This window comes from Microtus oregoni, unplaced genomic scaffold, assembly GCF_018167655.1.
Source record: "Microtus oregoni isolate MIOR12 unplaced genomic scaffold, Mior012 000036F_ref0000092, whole genome shotgun sequence".
NCBI classification, from domain to species: domain Eukaryota; kingdom Metazoa; phylum Chordata; class Mammalia; order Rodentia; family Cricetidae; genus Microtus; species Microtus oregoni.
This window is the reverse complement of record NW_024543095.1, coordinates 11296805-11312361: the sequence shown is the minus strand read 5'-3', so window position 1 is coordinate 11312361 and position 15557 is coordinate 11296805. Positions and strand designations below refer to the sequence as shown.

At 40.3% G+C, this 15557-nt stretch overlaps 1 protein-coding gene across 4 annotated transcripts in view; it reads left to right on the top strand.

Annotated features, from left to right (window-relative positions):
* Positions 1-15557, top strand: part of Map4k3 (mitogen-activated protein kinase kinase kinase kinase 3) — a 164534-nt gene that overhangs the window by 115724 nt on the left and 33253 nt on the right. Inside the window, exons 14-17 of one of the 4 annotated variants that reach the window (XM_041631037.1) lie at positions 1252-1310; positions 2378-2440; positions 10006-10064; positions 12072-12104. In XM_041631037.1, the coding sequence (XP_041486971.1) occupies positions 1252-1310; positions 2378-2440; positions 10006-10064; positions 12072-12104 (214 nt within the window). The remainder of the gene's footprint in view (positions 1-1251; positions 1311-2377; positions 2441-10005; positions 10065-12071; positions 12105-15557) is intronic. The other 3 variants (XM_041631039.1, XM_041631038.1, XM_041631040.1) reach the window with 3 other exon arrangements.

Genomic DNA, 15557 nt, shown 5'->3' with positions numbered 1-15557 from the left:
ATTACTAATATTCTTCCCTTTGAAACTTTCTTGTGCTGGGCCCCTACAGTCCACATCTCCCTCAGCACCACTGTCCCTGTTCCTACTAGGTTGGACCTATAAACCCCATTTAAAGCATTCAAGCTTTTTCAGTCCAAGGTCACACCTCCTACCCCTTCTAATCTTTTCAAATAGTTCCATTCCCTGGTGACTTAAGTATTCAAATATGTGAGCCTGTAGGGCCCATTCACAAAATACCCCAGTCCCTGTTACCAACTTCTGTTTTAGTCACTGTTCATTGCTGTGAAGAGACACCATGACCATGTTAACTCATAGAAAAGGAAGCAGACAGAGGGTCAGTCTGTCGTCATGGCAGGGAGCATGGCACTGGAGCAGTAGCCAAGATCTACTTTCTGATCTGCAGGCAGAGAGAGAGAGCCTGGGTCTGGCATGGGCTTTTGAAACCTCAAAGCCCACTCACTCCCAATGACACACTTCCTCCAACAAGGCCACCTTGTAATCCTTGGAATGCTTTCAAACAGTTTCATTCCCTGGTGGCTCAGCATTGGGGCCAGTTTTCTTTAAACCACCAGAGCCTGGTGAGTATTTGTGGCTCAGAGCCTCTGCTGACATACCTGTCAGGATGTTACCCCTAACTGTGATCATAGAAGGCTTGGCTAGGCTAGATGGTTGCTTCTGTCCTCACATGACTGTTAGCTAAAGGCCCTCACAAAGGGCTTTCCTCCAAACTAGCTGATGCATTGGAAAGACAGAACCTTACCTTGAAGGTCACCCTTCAGGTTCTGCACGTTTGCTTTGTCATCCCCACAAACTCTGCTCTAGTATAGGAGAGGACTGCAGGCAGTCTTCAAGGTTAGGACCAGAAGTCACTCCCACGCCAACTGATTTCTACCCTCCCAATCCCCAAATGCCAAGTAAAAGGTCTCTTATGCTAGACCATCACACATGAGTAAGTTAGATCCAGATTTCAGCATGTCATTTTGCTTGTTACTTTTTTTACTGTAGAAAATGCCTAGTGGGCCACGGATAAAACTCAGCACAGAGCAATTGCCTATTATGAACAAGGCCCTGGTTCAACCCCCAGTAATGCCGTATTAATTAATTAATTAAAATGTCACATCACTTAATATTTACAGGAAGTTCCTGTGTTCAAGGCTAGCATGGAATAAAATAATAAGACCCTGTCTCAAAACAAACAAAAACAGGGAAGAAAACATCCCATATCCTGACATGACTTCTTTTTCTTCGCAGTTGGCCAGGTAAAATTTGATCCTCCCTTACGGAAGGAAACAGAGCCACATCACGAACTTGTAAGTACCCTGGTCTTGGTATGTTAACCTCTGAACATAAATCTTAAATTTCCCTTTGTGATACGTTGGTACTGAGTAGCTAGTTCAAAAGTTTTTGGAGAAAAAAATTGTAATTCGAAATACTGAATAAATAAATCTGTGTTGCTGAAATTGAGTATTTTCAAAATTATTTGAAGAGATAAGTTTTACCATTCTCTGATCAAGTGTTTTAAATGCTGGTCTTTTACTTATTTTTTTAAATTGTGTTTGGTTTTGAGGGGCTTTTTTTCTTTCTTTCTTTTTTCTTTTTGTATTTGTTAGGAAAAGTGCCATGGTCTCTAGACATCCAGCAATCCAGCAGAGCTGACCTGGCATATTCAGAGTGCTAATGCTCAGAGCAGGCATGGAGAATAGATCGTTTGTCTGTAGCACACGCAGCTTGTCAACATGTAAAGGCTCAGAGGCTGCCATGGGGGTGCAGTCTTGGAGGCAGAGTGCTGTGCAAATATTTGAGTAGTTAATACTTTATAGAAGAATGAAAGTTGACCTTAAAAAATAATCCTAATAAAATTGCTTTGCCAAGACTGCAGATCGTTAGTATGGTGGGATTTTTCTTTCCCATTTAATATGTTAGAAGAAAATAGTAGCTACTAATACCAAAGACTGCTACAGTAAGAGCTTTTCTTCTGAAACTGAATGCGTATCCTCACCCCTGGACTGCGCAAAGGAAGACACTAGCCTTTGTCTTGTGATTTTATTGTAAGAAGGAGCCTGCTAAAATCCTAAAATGATCATATTTTAACATTAAAGCCTGCCATTCATGGAGAAGGATAGGGACAGTTAAGAATTAAGGCAGTCATAATGTTTATGAATGCTAATTGTGTTTTGTTAAGGCAGCCTGAGCAGGTCTGCACTAACAGAATGACTGTGTGATTAGGCAGTTTGTATGCTGTTTGTATGCCACTTGCCATCATTTGATTTTGGATTTGCCTTAGTAAAATTGTGTTAGCAGGACCCATCTCCCTTGTGAGTGTGTGCTTGTCTGTCTAAGTGTCAATAACCTGGGTTTCTTGGTCTCTGCTAAACAGCCCGACAGTGATGGTTTTTTCGACAGCTCAGAAGAAATATACTACACTGCAAGATCTAATCTGGTATTTCTCATCTTCCGATTGTTTGTCAGCATTGTTTTAGTCTTAACTCTTCTAAGCTCAGACATTTGCTCCATTTTTATTGTTTTATAAACTAAGGCTTGTCATTTAGCAAGCCTCCATATATAAAAAGAATGTAGTCACTTTTTCCCATGACAAGTCAGATCTACTCAAGTGTAGAATAGCAGTAGTAAACATTTTTTTCTTTTATGAAAAAACATTAGTATCTAAATTTCTTACACACATGTGAAGGGTTTTTTTAGAAATGACATTTCCTTGTAAAAATGTTCAATTTTATATCTTGTTTCAATGAATGATAAACCATTTATATATATACATTCATATATATAACTTGATACCATGTATAAATGGCATTATATGTTATATAATATATATTACTATACTGTATATATTATATTTATTGCATGCATTGTATGTAACTTGAACAAGTAATTTATTCCTATGTCAACTGTAAAGTCAGATGAAATTCTGAACTTGTTAGCATTATACTATGTCTACTTTTTGGATGAAAGATCTGGATTGTACAGCATCCCTGAAGTTGTATTTATTAAGACTATCTTCCAATTTCATAGGAAAACTTCACCTAGTAAATATTAGATAACTCATGCTTTCTAAAACATTGCTTAGTAGTTCCTTCTATTCATATGGTTGGCCAAAACCCCAAGTTACCCCAACATCAATTCTCAGATTCTGCTTTTCTGCCCCTCAAATGAGATTTTCTTTCTCTTCCTCTCTAACTTGATTGGATACCTTTTTGAGTCCTGGTTAGTCTAAATATTTATATAAGTGCTGAAATTCATGTCTTAAAATATTTATGAAACAAAAGATTTTAAACATTCTTTTAGAGAGATAAGTTGCTATCTTACTAGATAAATCAGTACTTCCTACTTAGATACTTTTTTGTTTTGTTTTGTTTTTGAGACAGGATTTCTCTGTGTAGCCTTAACTGTCCTGGAATTTGCTCCCTAGACAAGGCTGACCTTGAACTCAGAGAGATCCACCTGTCTCTGCCTCCCGAGTGCTGGAGACTGAGGCAGGAAGAGAACTGAGTTCAAGGCCAGCCTGAGCTGCAAAACAGCCTGAGTCCTAGGGCAGCCTCAAACTCATAGTGAGACCCTGTGATGAAGAAAAATATAGAAACTGGTTATTGCACAGAAGCAGCATTGGAGGTAGGGAGGAGGCTACGGAAAGCCACGTGATTGAGCAGATGTATGACTCCAAAGCAAGAGGCCTGTTTCAAATGGTTTCCTAAAGTAAAAAGAGCGGGGTTTCAGTGTTAACCACTGAAGGCCTGGGTGAAATAGAAAATCTAAAGGAAAGAGTCATTTCCGGATTGTCATTTTCTTCAGGATTAGATATTCAGGTGAGAATGGCAATTGGTGAATGTTGCAGAGTAAATAGGTCACAGACTCAGAAGTTGAAGTCAACCCCACTGTTTACTAATATCCTCCATGCAGAATGGGTGACAGCAAGAGCAGAAATATTGACATTAGGACTAGAAACATTCGTGACCACCTGTAGCCAGCCCCCAAACCTGACAGAGTTGCCATATACCTTGCTCCTCTCCTTAGATCTCCTGAGGCATTCGCTCTATCCCCGTCCTGGAGTCAGGAGCATCTTGTGATACAGGGGAGCAGTCTGAGGAATCTGTGAGAGAGGAGGACGTTAGGGGCCTTTAACCTATCGATAGCTCTGAAAGGACAAATGAGATGCTACAGTTCATAAAAATCAGCTGTAAAAGCTCATTCCTAGTGGTAACAAAACTGACGTTTATGTTGACAGTTTTACATGTTGTGTGGTATTCTAAACACTGAGTATGGTGTTTTCGTCAACAACAGAGAACATATATCTAATAGTGACCCCATGATTATATCACCTACTGATGCCATAATCATCTTGGCACTCAAGATTGTTTATTAACTTATTTTCCTTGTTTTACAACTGTAGCCTTCAAGATGCAGAGGAACTGAATGTTGTCCTTGTTCATTGGCTAAGCATAACAGCTGGGGCTAGTGGCCTCAGCCCCTGTGCTGTGATAGCTTCTGCCCATCATCTCGGGTTGCTTGCATGTTGTTTTGCTTTCCTTTGAAGAAATGGGTTCTCCTTTCCCTCAATATACATATCCCATAGTTTCTCTTTTAAAAAAAACTGGTAAAACACACATAGTATAAAACTCCTATTTTGGTCTTTTTTTTTTTTTTTTTTTTTTTTTTTTTTTTTTTTTTTTTGGTTTTTCGAGACAGGGTTTCTCTGTGGTTTTGGAGCCTGTCCTGGCACTAGCTCTTGTAGACCAGGCTGGTCTCGAACTCACAGAGATCCGCCTGCCTCTGCCTCCCGAGTGCTGGGATTAAAGGCGTGCGCCACCACCGCCCAGCCTATTTTGATCTTTTTTAAAGTACATCCCAGACTCACTGCACACCGTTCATCTCCAGCACATTTCATCCTCCCAAACTGAACTTCCATGCACTTCCCTCTCACTAGTCCCAGTGACTAACAGTCTGTTTTTCTTTATAGAGGTGACTATTTTAGAGACTCTGCATGAGTGTAATCCAAACTGGCTCACATCACTCAACACAGTGTTCAAGTATCTGCAAGGTTCCCTCATATTTCATATGTCAGAATTTTTTTCATCATACTGAAAAAGTAGTCTATTTATGTAAATGGCACATTTTACTTATTTCTTCATCTATTGGTGGGCATTTTGGCATTATTTTTTGGCTACTGTGAATAATGCAACTAAGACCACAGACCACAGATCTGCAAATATAGGTTTGATCTCTGCTGTTATGTACACAGAAGTGGAATTGCTGGAATGAATGGCGAATCTGTCTTTAAATGTTTTAGAAGCTGCTGTGTGTGTGCACCACACCTGTGGACAAGGGGCACTGCCATCACTTCTTCATTTTGTTTTTCTTTTCTTCTCTTTTCCCCCCTGGTAATAGTCCTCCAAGCCAGTGTGAGGAATCCATCCACCTCAGCTCTCATAAGTGTTCATTGCAACAATGTTGGCACATGCCTGTACTCACAGCAGTGGGAGGTGGAGGCAGGAGGACCATCAGGAGTTCCATGCCCTCCTTAGGGACACAAAGCTTTCAGAGCCAGCCTGGGTTATATGAGACTTTGTCTCAAAAAATGGAAAACTTGTTGCTACCCACTAAATACCCAATGAACCCAGAATGTCTGGCTCTCCTCTTAATGGGCAGCTGACACCAAGATGGCAACATGGGATTTGGGGAACCCCAAAAGAGGTGCTTTTACCTTGCTGTGTAAACAGGCAAGTTACCAGCTATTTCTAAGTTCTGAGAATATTCACTTTAGGATTTTGTAAATGAATTTCGAATATCATAACCTCAATTTTTGTTGCTACCCAAGAGTAATTTTTAAAGCACCAGAGCTTTCTGTAACAGAAGAATGGAATTTCAGGTTCGGGGCCTCCCACATTTTAAGTCTGGGTTTTGAAAACTGCTGGCGTTACTGAAAGTCATAGAAGCAATAATTGAATAGTAAGTAAGAATTTTGCCCACAGTCATAAAAATGGGTCTGTTTGATCTACAAAATAATATCGAGATTAAAAGATTATGTTTCAAATCTGTCACAGCTGATGCTATTTATTTAAATATGCTTAATTTTACTCACTAATTTTTGATAACTCATTGGAAACTAATAAAATCTTTTTTTTAATTATTTTTCAAGACAGGATTTCTCTGTAGCTTTGGAACCTGTTGCTGGCTTCTGGCACACAGAGATCGACCTGCCTCTGCCCCCCTGAGTGCTGGGATTTAAAGCGTGTGCCATCACCACCCGGCTCATATTTTTGGTTTTTGAGGCTATCTGTTTGCTTATTATTTTGTTCGTTTTTATTTTGTTTTGAGATAAGACCTCTCTATATAGAGTTAGTCTAGTATCGAACTCAAGATGCAACTGCCTCCACCTCCCAAGTGCTCAGATTATAGGCGTGTACCACCGTGCCCCGCTAAGATCCCATGCTAACTGTTAGGGAGGCATAAGGAAGAATAATCTAACCCACCACCTTTCTAAGATGCAGTACGAAATTCATGTTCTTCAGATATGACCCCTCAGTCTTCATCGGCTGGTGGGGATCAGTCTTCATACCGTGTTCCAACTCAGCCTGCTTCTCTGACTTTAAAATGAACTTGTTTTGTATTATCTTGGATTCATTCCCAGCTGATTTCTTCACATCATCTTCCATATTAAAAAGGATTTTACTAACCATTCTTACTCCTGACATAATTTTCTCTGTCTCTCGTTTTTATCAAGAAAAATATTCTCTCCTGCTCTTTTTCTTGGTTAGGGTGTGTGTGTGTGTCCAACTGTCTCAGTTCTGTTGACTTCCTGCTGTTTTCTCATCTGGTATAGACTGTAGTCTCCCAAGGTGACATAACATAGAAAGCTACAGTAAGACTTTCCGGGGTATGTGTGTCCTCCCTCTCCAGCATCGCACTGTGAGGGCTTTGGCCTTTCTTAGCTCTTTTCTGTTTTCTTAGAATTTCCTCCCTAGACTTTCCTGCCCCTCAGTGAAAGGAACCCCTGAAGTTAGGACTTTTCTCTCTTAAAGCTTTTTAGTATGTACTAGGGTTACTGTCTCAACTGTTGTTTGAGTCCCCAGGCTGAATCTCTTCTAAGTTATTGCATGTTTTCAGTGTTTTTACATTAACATGTTGTTACTGCTTTGACATTACTGTGTAATTAAGCATGATCACTCATTAATTGTTCAATGCTGCTTTTTTCCCCTGATGTTTGCATCCTCAAGGGCATTCTGACTCTGATGCCACTATCTTGGTTCTTTTGAGCTCTTTCCAAACATAATTTTGGTAGCATTTTTCTGATGACTTCCAAATCCTTTTCGTTAAAATGTGTTATTACTGTGTGGTGCATGATGTATGCATGTGTGGGGTCACTCCATGTTGAGGGGAGAGGTCAGAGGACAGCCTTCAGGCATTCTTTCTCCCCTGCAACCATATTGGTTCTGGGGTCACTCCATGTTGAGGGAGAGGTCAGAGGACAGCCTTTCAGGCATTCTTTCTCCCCTGCAACCATATTGGTTCTGGGGTCACTCCATGTTGAGGGGAGAGGTCAGAGGACAGCCTTCAGGTATTATTTCTCCCCTGCAACCATATTGGTTCTGGGGTTTAAACTCAGGTAGACAGGCTTGGTGTCAGGAATCTTTACCCACTGAGCCATCTTGATTATAGTGTAACTTGATTTCAGGAGAGAAATAATAAATGAGGAAGAGCCCCTTTCAGTTTTAGCTTTCCTTATGGACCAGAGACTTAGGTGTACCTACAACTTGCATGCTCCTTTGGCCTGGCTATATATGAGTCTATGTTTGATTTTCTATTAAAATATCTCTTGTTATTTTAAATAATTCTCTTTACCTTAAATATACTCTTGACCTTGATTGACTTTCATTTCCTGGTCATTATTGTCAATCTGCTATTGATTGTCATCTCTCAGCTAAGTGGACATTCCTACATATCAACAGAAGACATCCTCCACCATACACGTGTATGCTTATGAAGAGATCGTCCACCATACACATGTGTGTGCTTGTGAAGACAATGTCTACCATACACATGTGTGCTTGTGAAGACAACATCCACCATACATATGTGTGCTTGTGAAGACAACATCCACCATACATATGTGTGCTTGTGAAGACAACATCCACCATACATATGTGTGCTTGTGAAGACAACATCCACCATACACATGTGTGTGTGCTTGTGAAGACAATATCCACCATACACACATGTGTGCTTGTGAAGACTTCATCCTCTCTGCACATATGTGTGCTTGTGAAGAGATCCTCCACCATACACACGTGTGCTTGTGAAGACAACATCCACCATACACGTGTGTGCTTGTGAAGACAATGTTCACCATACACACATGTATGCTTGTGAAGACTTCATCCTCTTCTATACATATGTGTGCTTGTGAAGACATCGTCTACTCTGCACATAAGTGTGCTTATGAAGCTGCTGTTTAAGTAAAAGTCTATGAGATTCTATTGGCTAAAGCTGTTGCTGCTCTGGTTAGAGGGTTTGTTCATCTGTACCTGATGACAGTAGGCTTGAACTTAAGAAGCATTCATAGATTTAAATACTTTATTAGCTGAATTCCAGTGCATAAAGTAAAAAGTCACGGCCGCTAAAACTGGACAGTGAAATAATAGCTGCGGGCTTGTGACTTGGTGATTTGGTCATTTTTAGGTTTATTGTAAGTTAAGGAAAACATGTATTCTTTTTCATTTATGATGTGTTATCTTTGCTGTCATTGGTAAGAACAGTTACTATATGCACGACTGAACACAAATATTAAAAGAGGACAAAATTTGAACCTTATCAAAATCAGTATTTTGATTTTTTGGACAGACCTTGAAGTTAATGTTAAAGTACAGTGTGCTGTGGGGAATTGTGCTCTAATCTTAGACTTCTAGACTTGAGATGTTTATGATTCTGAGTATCTGTACCCTGGGAAGTGTTTGCCTGTTTCCAGGAAACAAAAGAGGTAGCATTTGAACAAATGTTTACTACTCAGAGTACAGTTTGTGTGTGAGGTGCTGTGTTAGACCATGGCCGAAAGGAAGGCAGACAGATTTGGCCTTTTCCCCTGTGTTTGAGGAGTTCATGGCCTGGATTGCTGTACAAGACTTGGAGACATTAACATCCAAGAGAAGTGCTGAGCTCTATGTGGGAAACTCTGGAGACCTTAGCGCCATCTCTGGCCTTGGAAGATTATCCCAAGGTGACCGCTCCCGTCACACATTTGTTGTCACTTTGAAAGAAGATTCCTTGTATCAGTGATTGGAGACAGTGGCTTCTTTAAGAGAGGAAGGCAGCTTGGTTCTTGCTAAGGTTGTTGGATGGCGTTGTGGTGGAGCCATTGCTCATTCTTCTGGCTTTTCATTCTTAGCTCTCTGTGACCTGCAGCATTGAGTCAAATGCTTAAGTAGGAAAGAAGCTCTCTGTATTTATTCATCTTAAACTTTGCTGTTTTAACTTTAAACCCTTCTAAACCTCCTTCAGTGCAGTTTCCAGACTCATACCTGACTTCTGCAGTAGTGCCCACCTTTATGAGCGTGCAGCATCAACCACCTGCATGAAGCAGCAGTAGCATATGAATGTGTATATATACACGGTCATTCAGATGCCACAGGCAAAGTCAAACCAAGACATTTCATGTTGCTTTTTTTTTTTGCTTCATTGTATCTTGATAGTACTTTATTTGAGCTTTTTTCTTACAAGCTGAGTTTTACAAATACTAATTACAATAACAATAGCCACAAATAAAACTTGTAGCAGCCATTTGGAAAAAAAGATCCTAGAAAAATATTTGAATAATGAAAAATCAGGATACAGACTTTTATCTTGTATTGTTGAAAGTGCCACCATGCCTTCTTTTTAAGAGTGTATAGCAATACAGATTTATTTGGGGCTTGGGGCTTTTCTTTTTTAAATAGTATGTATTATAGTTTGTAGCAACTGCTCTACTGCTGTGCTCAATGTTCTGCTTTATGCCTTCAGGATCTACAGTTAGAGTACGGACAAGGACACCAAAGTAGTTACTTTTTAGGTGGAAACAAGTAAGTAAGTTCTTTTAAAATTTAAATTCAAAGTAATTGTCTCTAATATTATTTTATATTTAATTCTTAAGGTAGTAGGTTGTATTGAGTTGGTAGATGCTGAGCATTGTGCCCTTGACTTTCCCATAGTCTCTCTGCTATTCATCTGTACTTAGTAATTGTCATGTGGGAGGATCAGCGCAAATGTTTTCTCTTAACCTAATCTTTCTTGTTACAATATACTTCAGCTATAATGAATCTGCATTTCCGCAGTTGATTTCTTTCTAAAGTTGACCTGTTTGCCTCTATAAAAGTAACTTAGTGCATCTCCCAGATGTGCTGACCACTGCAAACAGCTGAATTATTCATACTGCTTAGAAATCCTCATCCTAAGTTTAGCTGTGATGGTCTTCTAAAGAACACTAGCAATAAAAATAGATAAAACTCCTAAAAGTTATTTGACATGAGAAATAAATTTACCAGCTAGTAATGCCTACTCCATACCTGGCACCGTCTAGGTGCTGAGAGCATTGTTGACTTACACTGTTTACAGACTTCTGCAAGTTCATCATAAGGTGGAGTTTAGAACCCAAGGACAAGACTGCCCTCCTACCTTCATATTTCCTGATTTCATATATGAATGTTCACTCCATAAGCCTATTTGTAAGGAAGTAATTAAATTACCAGAGAAGTCTGAGGATGAATATACATTAAAATTTTAGTCTTGATTACACCAGAGAGCTGAAGCATCTGTTCCCATACTCTAAGCAGTTGAGAAATAATGGTTACTGACAGATACCTTAGTTTGATGGGTAGTACTGAAAATCATGTCTTTCTCCTTTTACTATAATCTGTTGTGTGGGAGATATTTGCCCAGGCACAAAAGGGCCTGGGGCCGAATAGGCCCTTGCAAAACTGGGCTAAACCTTCTATCTGAACATGCAGTATGTAACTTCTTCAAGTTGAGCCAACCTAGGTCTGCCGAGGGGCCTCAGCAACAGCTGCTGTGACATGAGACAAGATGACCTGAACCAGTCTCCAGCAGCTTCGAGAGACCCTGATGCCAGTGCTGCTGCTTCCCCTCCCTGGGTGTGTGGGAGGTATATAAGGCTTTCCCCTTCCTAAAACAAATGGAGCTTGTCTCCCAGGGTCTGCACCTTTGACTCTGTGCCAACTTTACCCCCTCCTCCAAGGGGAAGTTCAGTGGGACAGAGCAATAGATCCCACGTAACACCAGTACTTCATTTTCCCACCTCAGTACACTTTCCAGTACAGAAAAAAAGGCTTTGAATGAAAAGCTAAAGAAATACGCTGTTTTGTTTAATGTAAATTTCAATTAAATTTAAAGTATTAGGAGTTGGACATTATTAGCCTCTGTCTTTCTATTTCTTTTATCTTTTGTTGTTTGTTTATTCACGTATCTGTTTTTAGGTAAGGTCTCACTATGTAGTTCCAGCTGGCCTCAAACTTGCAGAGATCATCCTTACCTCTGCGTCCAGAGTACTGGGACGTGCATCATCCAGTAGAGCCTCTGTCTTCCTTAAAGTGGAAGACAAGCATAAAATTCCCTTGGTATATATATATATATATATATATATATATATATATATATATATATATATATATAGTTTTACCTAAACTGTAATTGCTCTTAAGTTGTCCTGGTTTTAGTGGATAGCAAAGAATAGATTATGTGTCATTGTGGGGTAGTAAATTTAAAAAATTAATTAAATTTTTTTCTAATTATATCATTGATTTTTAAGGACCCGGTACAACCAAATTCATGTACCTAAAGAGGCTAAATAATTTGGTGACTATATATCTCTTACCCTTCCATTTTAAATGAACATGCTAACAAAATGCAAAGTAATACAGCCATAAATCCTTTTCCAGATTTCCTAGTTCCCATTCTCTGATTTTGTTTTTTATTGCTAGACATTTTCTTAGTGTGTATAGCTACTTTGGCTAGGTAAAACATTAATAATTTGCCCACCCTTCATTTTCTGATGAATTGGATCCCTGCTTAAGGAACTGTATTCTATATAACGAGTCATTGGCAAGGTAGGTTGGCCGAAAGTCTTAGCCTGGCTGTGTTTCGTGTGTAGGTGTATACATACATGTGACATGAGCATGGTTGTAGCACTTCTCTTACTGTATTGACAAGGCTGCTATATTCTTGCAACTAGGCAGTACTTTGAAAATCAAGATCTCCTGCTTTTTCCAAAGAGGATCAGTTAGGTTTGTTAAATGGATTTTGCTTTCTGTAACACAAGGCACATACTATAAACTATGACTTCAACCCAGACAACACCTTTTCTTTTGAATTCTGGTGTAACTGGGGTCACTTCTTCTGAGGTTTTTGTTTTTATCAAAGCAGTTCTTTTTAAAAGAACCAGACTGTCTGGTTTTGCTTGTAGTGTAGAGCAGAGTTGTAAAGATTACTGTCTTTGGATAGGAGTAAAGCATGGGTCGAATTGCAGTTCCCCCCACAGAATACCATAGTAGCCAATACCATCCATGCCCAGCCTGCATCAGCTCTTCCTGTGAGCTCTCGACTACCATTGTCTCTGGTAAAGTGAGGGTTATAATGGTACCCGCCTCTTTGCTAAGGGAGAAATAAATAACCACGGGGCTTAGTGGGCACTTACTAATTGTCTTTATGTGTAAGTAGTTACTGAGTAATTGTCAGTTATGTTAGGGCGTAGATAAAGCCGCTGTTCTGGTTTAGAGGAATAACGAGTTTCTTGCTTTTAAATGCAGTCAGGGAAGTGCGTACACAGGTTGTATGTGCAGCCTGGCAACTGTATAAGACTGGTCACAAGCCGCATGACCCCTTCGCTCATTCGGATGTGCTGAATGCTTGAAGGCAGTTTCAGACTTTTCCCGCCTCGGTTTCCCTGCCTTGTCACTTAACTCTGCATTCATACATTGCTCCAATTTAGATTTTTTCATCAAATTTTCCATCATTTCAATAGTAATTCAACTAGTTCTATTAGCAAAAAATCCCTTCATAGCCAAGTTTCAGATAGCGTTGTTCTTGTGCGGCACAGAGCCTGAGTAACTCGGGGTCATGTGTTCTCCAGTGCTCTCGGCTGCAGGTGCTGTTGTGGATCCCTCAACAAACTGAGCTGTATCTCATTTTCTCTGTCGTAAAGGCACAAAGTCATCCACATGCCCTTTATGTGACTTGATGGAATGTATAACTTGTCAGCAAACTACTTAATCCATAGTAAGAGACCTGGAGCTGCATGAGTAGAAGCCATGGGTGTTGTTAGAGAACTTCTGGTAAGAGCCTCACTTGAGATCAGAGTGTCAGAGCTGGGTTCACCTCAGTCAGTAGGGTGCCTGTTGGCCTGCAGAGCCCTCGGGGCATCCCCAGCACCACACACAAAACCCAAAAACTTATGTGCTGGTTCACACCTGTTTACTCAGCACTCAGGAAGTGTAGGTAGGATCAGAAACTCAAGGCTATCTTTAGCTACATAGCAAGTTTGAGGCCAGAAACTACAGCCTGGACTACAGAAAGAATCTCCCCACACACTCACACAAACACACAAAGCCCAATAGCCATGTGAATCCCGTTGGCTGTGGTAACAGAACGTGAAACTTTATGTAAACTATCTTCCTAACTATTTTTAAATCCTGATGCCTAAAGAAAACACTGCCACATGCTCAGAAAAAGTATTTTTACTTGCTTGTTTATGACTGCCTGTTCACTTTGTGACCCAGGCCACTGATAGGATAGTAGACATTCGCTGCCACACTAGCTTCCTATTTTCTGGGGTGATAAGAAAGCCCATCATACCCAGAGAGACCAGTCTTAACTTGGGAAGGCTGCACTACTCAAATGTTTTTGGTCTAGGGTCCTTTGAAGCATCACCATGCTGAGGACTTCCTGTTGCTTGTGTAGTGTTTTAGTATGGAAAATTAAAGGATTTCCCAAAAATATTTGTTTTCAAATAATATATATTAATACTTAATAAAATACATCTTTTGTGCAGTTTGAAGTCCTCCCCCTAAAGGGTCAGCTCAAATGCCTCCACTTGAGCTTCTTCCCGACAGCACGATGGTGGTTCTCACGTGACTTGACCGGAGCCAGTAGCCACCTTTGCGGCCCAGGAAAACTGCTGGGCAGTAGCAGGCAGTATTCTTATGAAAAGAGCTATTTTCCCTTGACCAAGTAATAATTGTAAAGAAATGGCATTGTTTTCTTTTTTTTCATATTTCCTTCACACTACAAGAAGATAGCTGAGTTTTCATGACTTCTACTTCATGTAATCTGTTATATCACATATCCAGTAGTTTCTAGAAAGCAGCCGCAGAAATAAGAGTTGAAAAGGTCTTGCAGATCCTCCTGTAGGAGGCAGGCTTCTCCAGGATCTAATGTGGGCAAGTGTTTCTCAAAGGTCCCCCTTCCCATATCCAGCTGTTTCTTCTTCACGTACTTTCTGTGCTAGTGTGATTCCCATTTTACTTATGAGGAACTGAAGCGTACCCATTCAAACTGAAGTCACTTCTCCAAGGCCATGGGGCCTGCAGAGATGCCAGCTTTGCCCTCCTTTGCCACAAGCGCCTGCTGCTTAGAGCTGGTCCTGGAAGAGCTTCGCAGTCAACAGGATAGTGAACTACCACACCACACCTCGGTTTTTTCTTTCTAGGGATGGTAGAAATTGGTTTATTGTTTTTCTGTGTCGTTTGCCATTCCAGATTCATAACTGGTCATTTTGAAAACTTATCAGTCTAGCCTGCTTAGAGTGCTTGATGGATAAGACAGTTCCGTTCATTGCTACAGTAGACGACAGCTAACCGGGCCTCTGGGTTTCGTGCTGTGATAATTCCAAGAAAACTGAGGTGCTTCTTACAGGGTTTATGGAGAATACATCTCTCCTAGTGATTGCAGCAGCCTGGAGAAGGTTGTGCTTCCTGAATTGCCCATGTTCAGGATCACCCCAAATCTCTCACATTCTTGAAAATTCAAGCCTTTTTTTAAAAACATCGTTCCTAATGATAAAACCCTCAGAGGTGGTCTGACACAGCCTTAGTTTGCGTAAATGCAAATGTGTTTGCCTGTGCACCCTCGAGAGCAGTCCTCACATGGGTGAGTGTCCTCCGTGAAAACAGACTGCTGCTACTTTCTTGTGTTCACAGCACACGCGTGCATGCTTCTGCAGAAAGCCAATATGCTGAGCTCTATTGTGCAGGATTGCCTGAGAGCATGAGTCTGCCAAAATGTGTCACCCTCCTTATTTTAAGAAAGAGAAAATATCATTTCTGGTGTCAAGTGTAATATTCTAAGTAGAATTTGAGTCCTGGAAATCCCTGGCTCTGAGCCTGCAATTGTTTCGTCAGTTTGTTGTGGCATTTCATGCTGCGTTGTCTCCTGTTTGAATCAGTAATTTTCAGTCAGTATTAGAACTTACTTATGTTCACTTAAGATACATTTTTAAGGCATTAGCAACAAAAAAATATAGAGCTATCTCATTAAAACAAGCTTTGTGGCTTAGAAATGCTCAG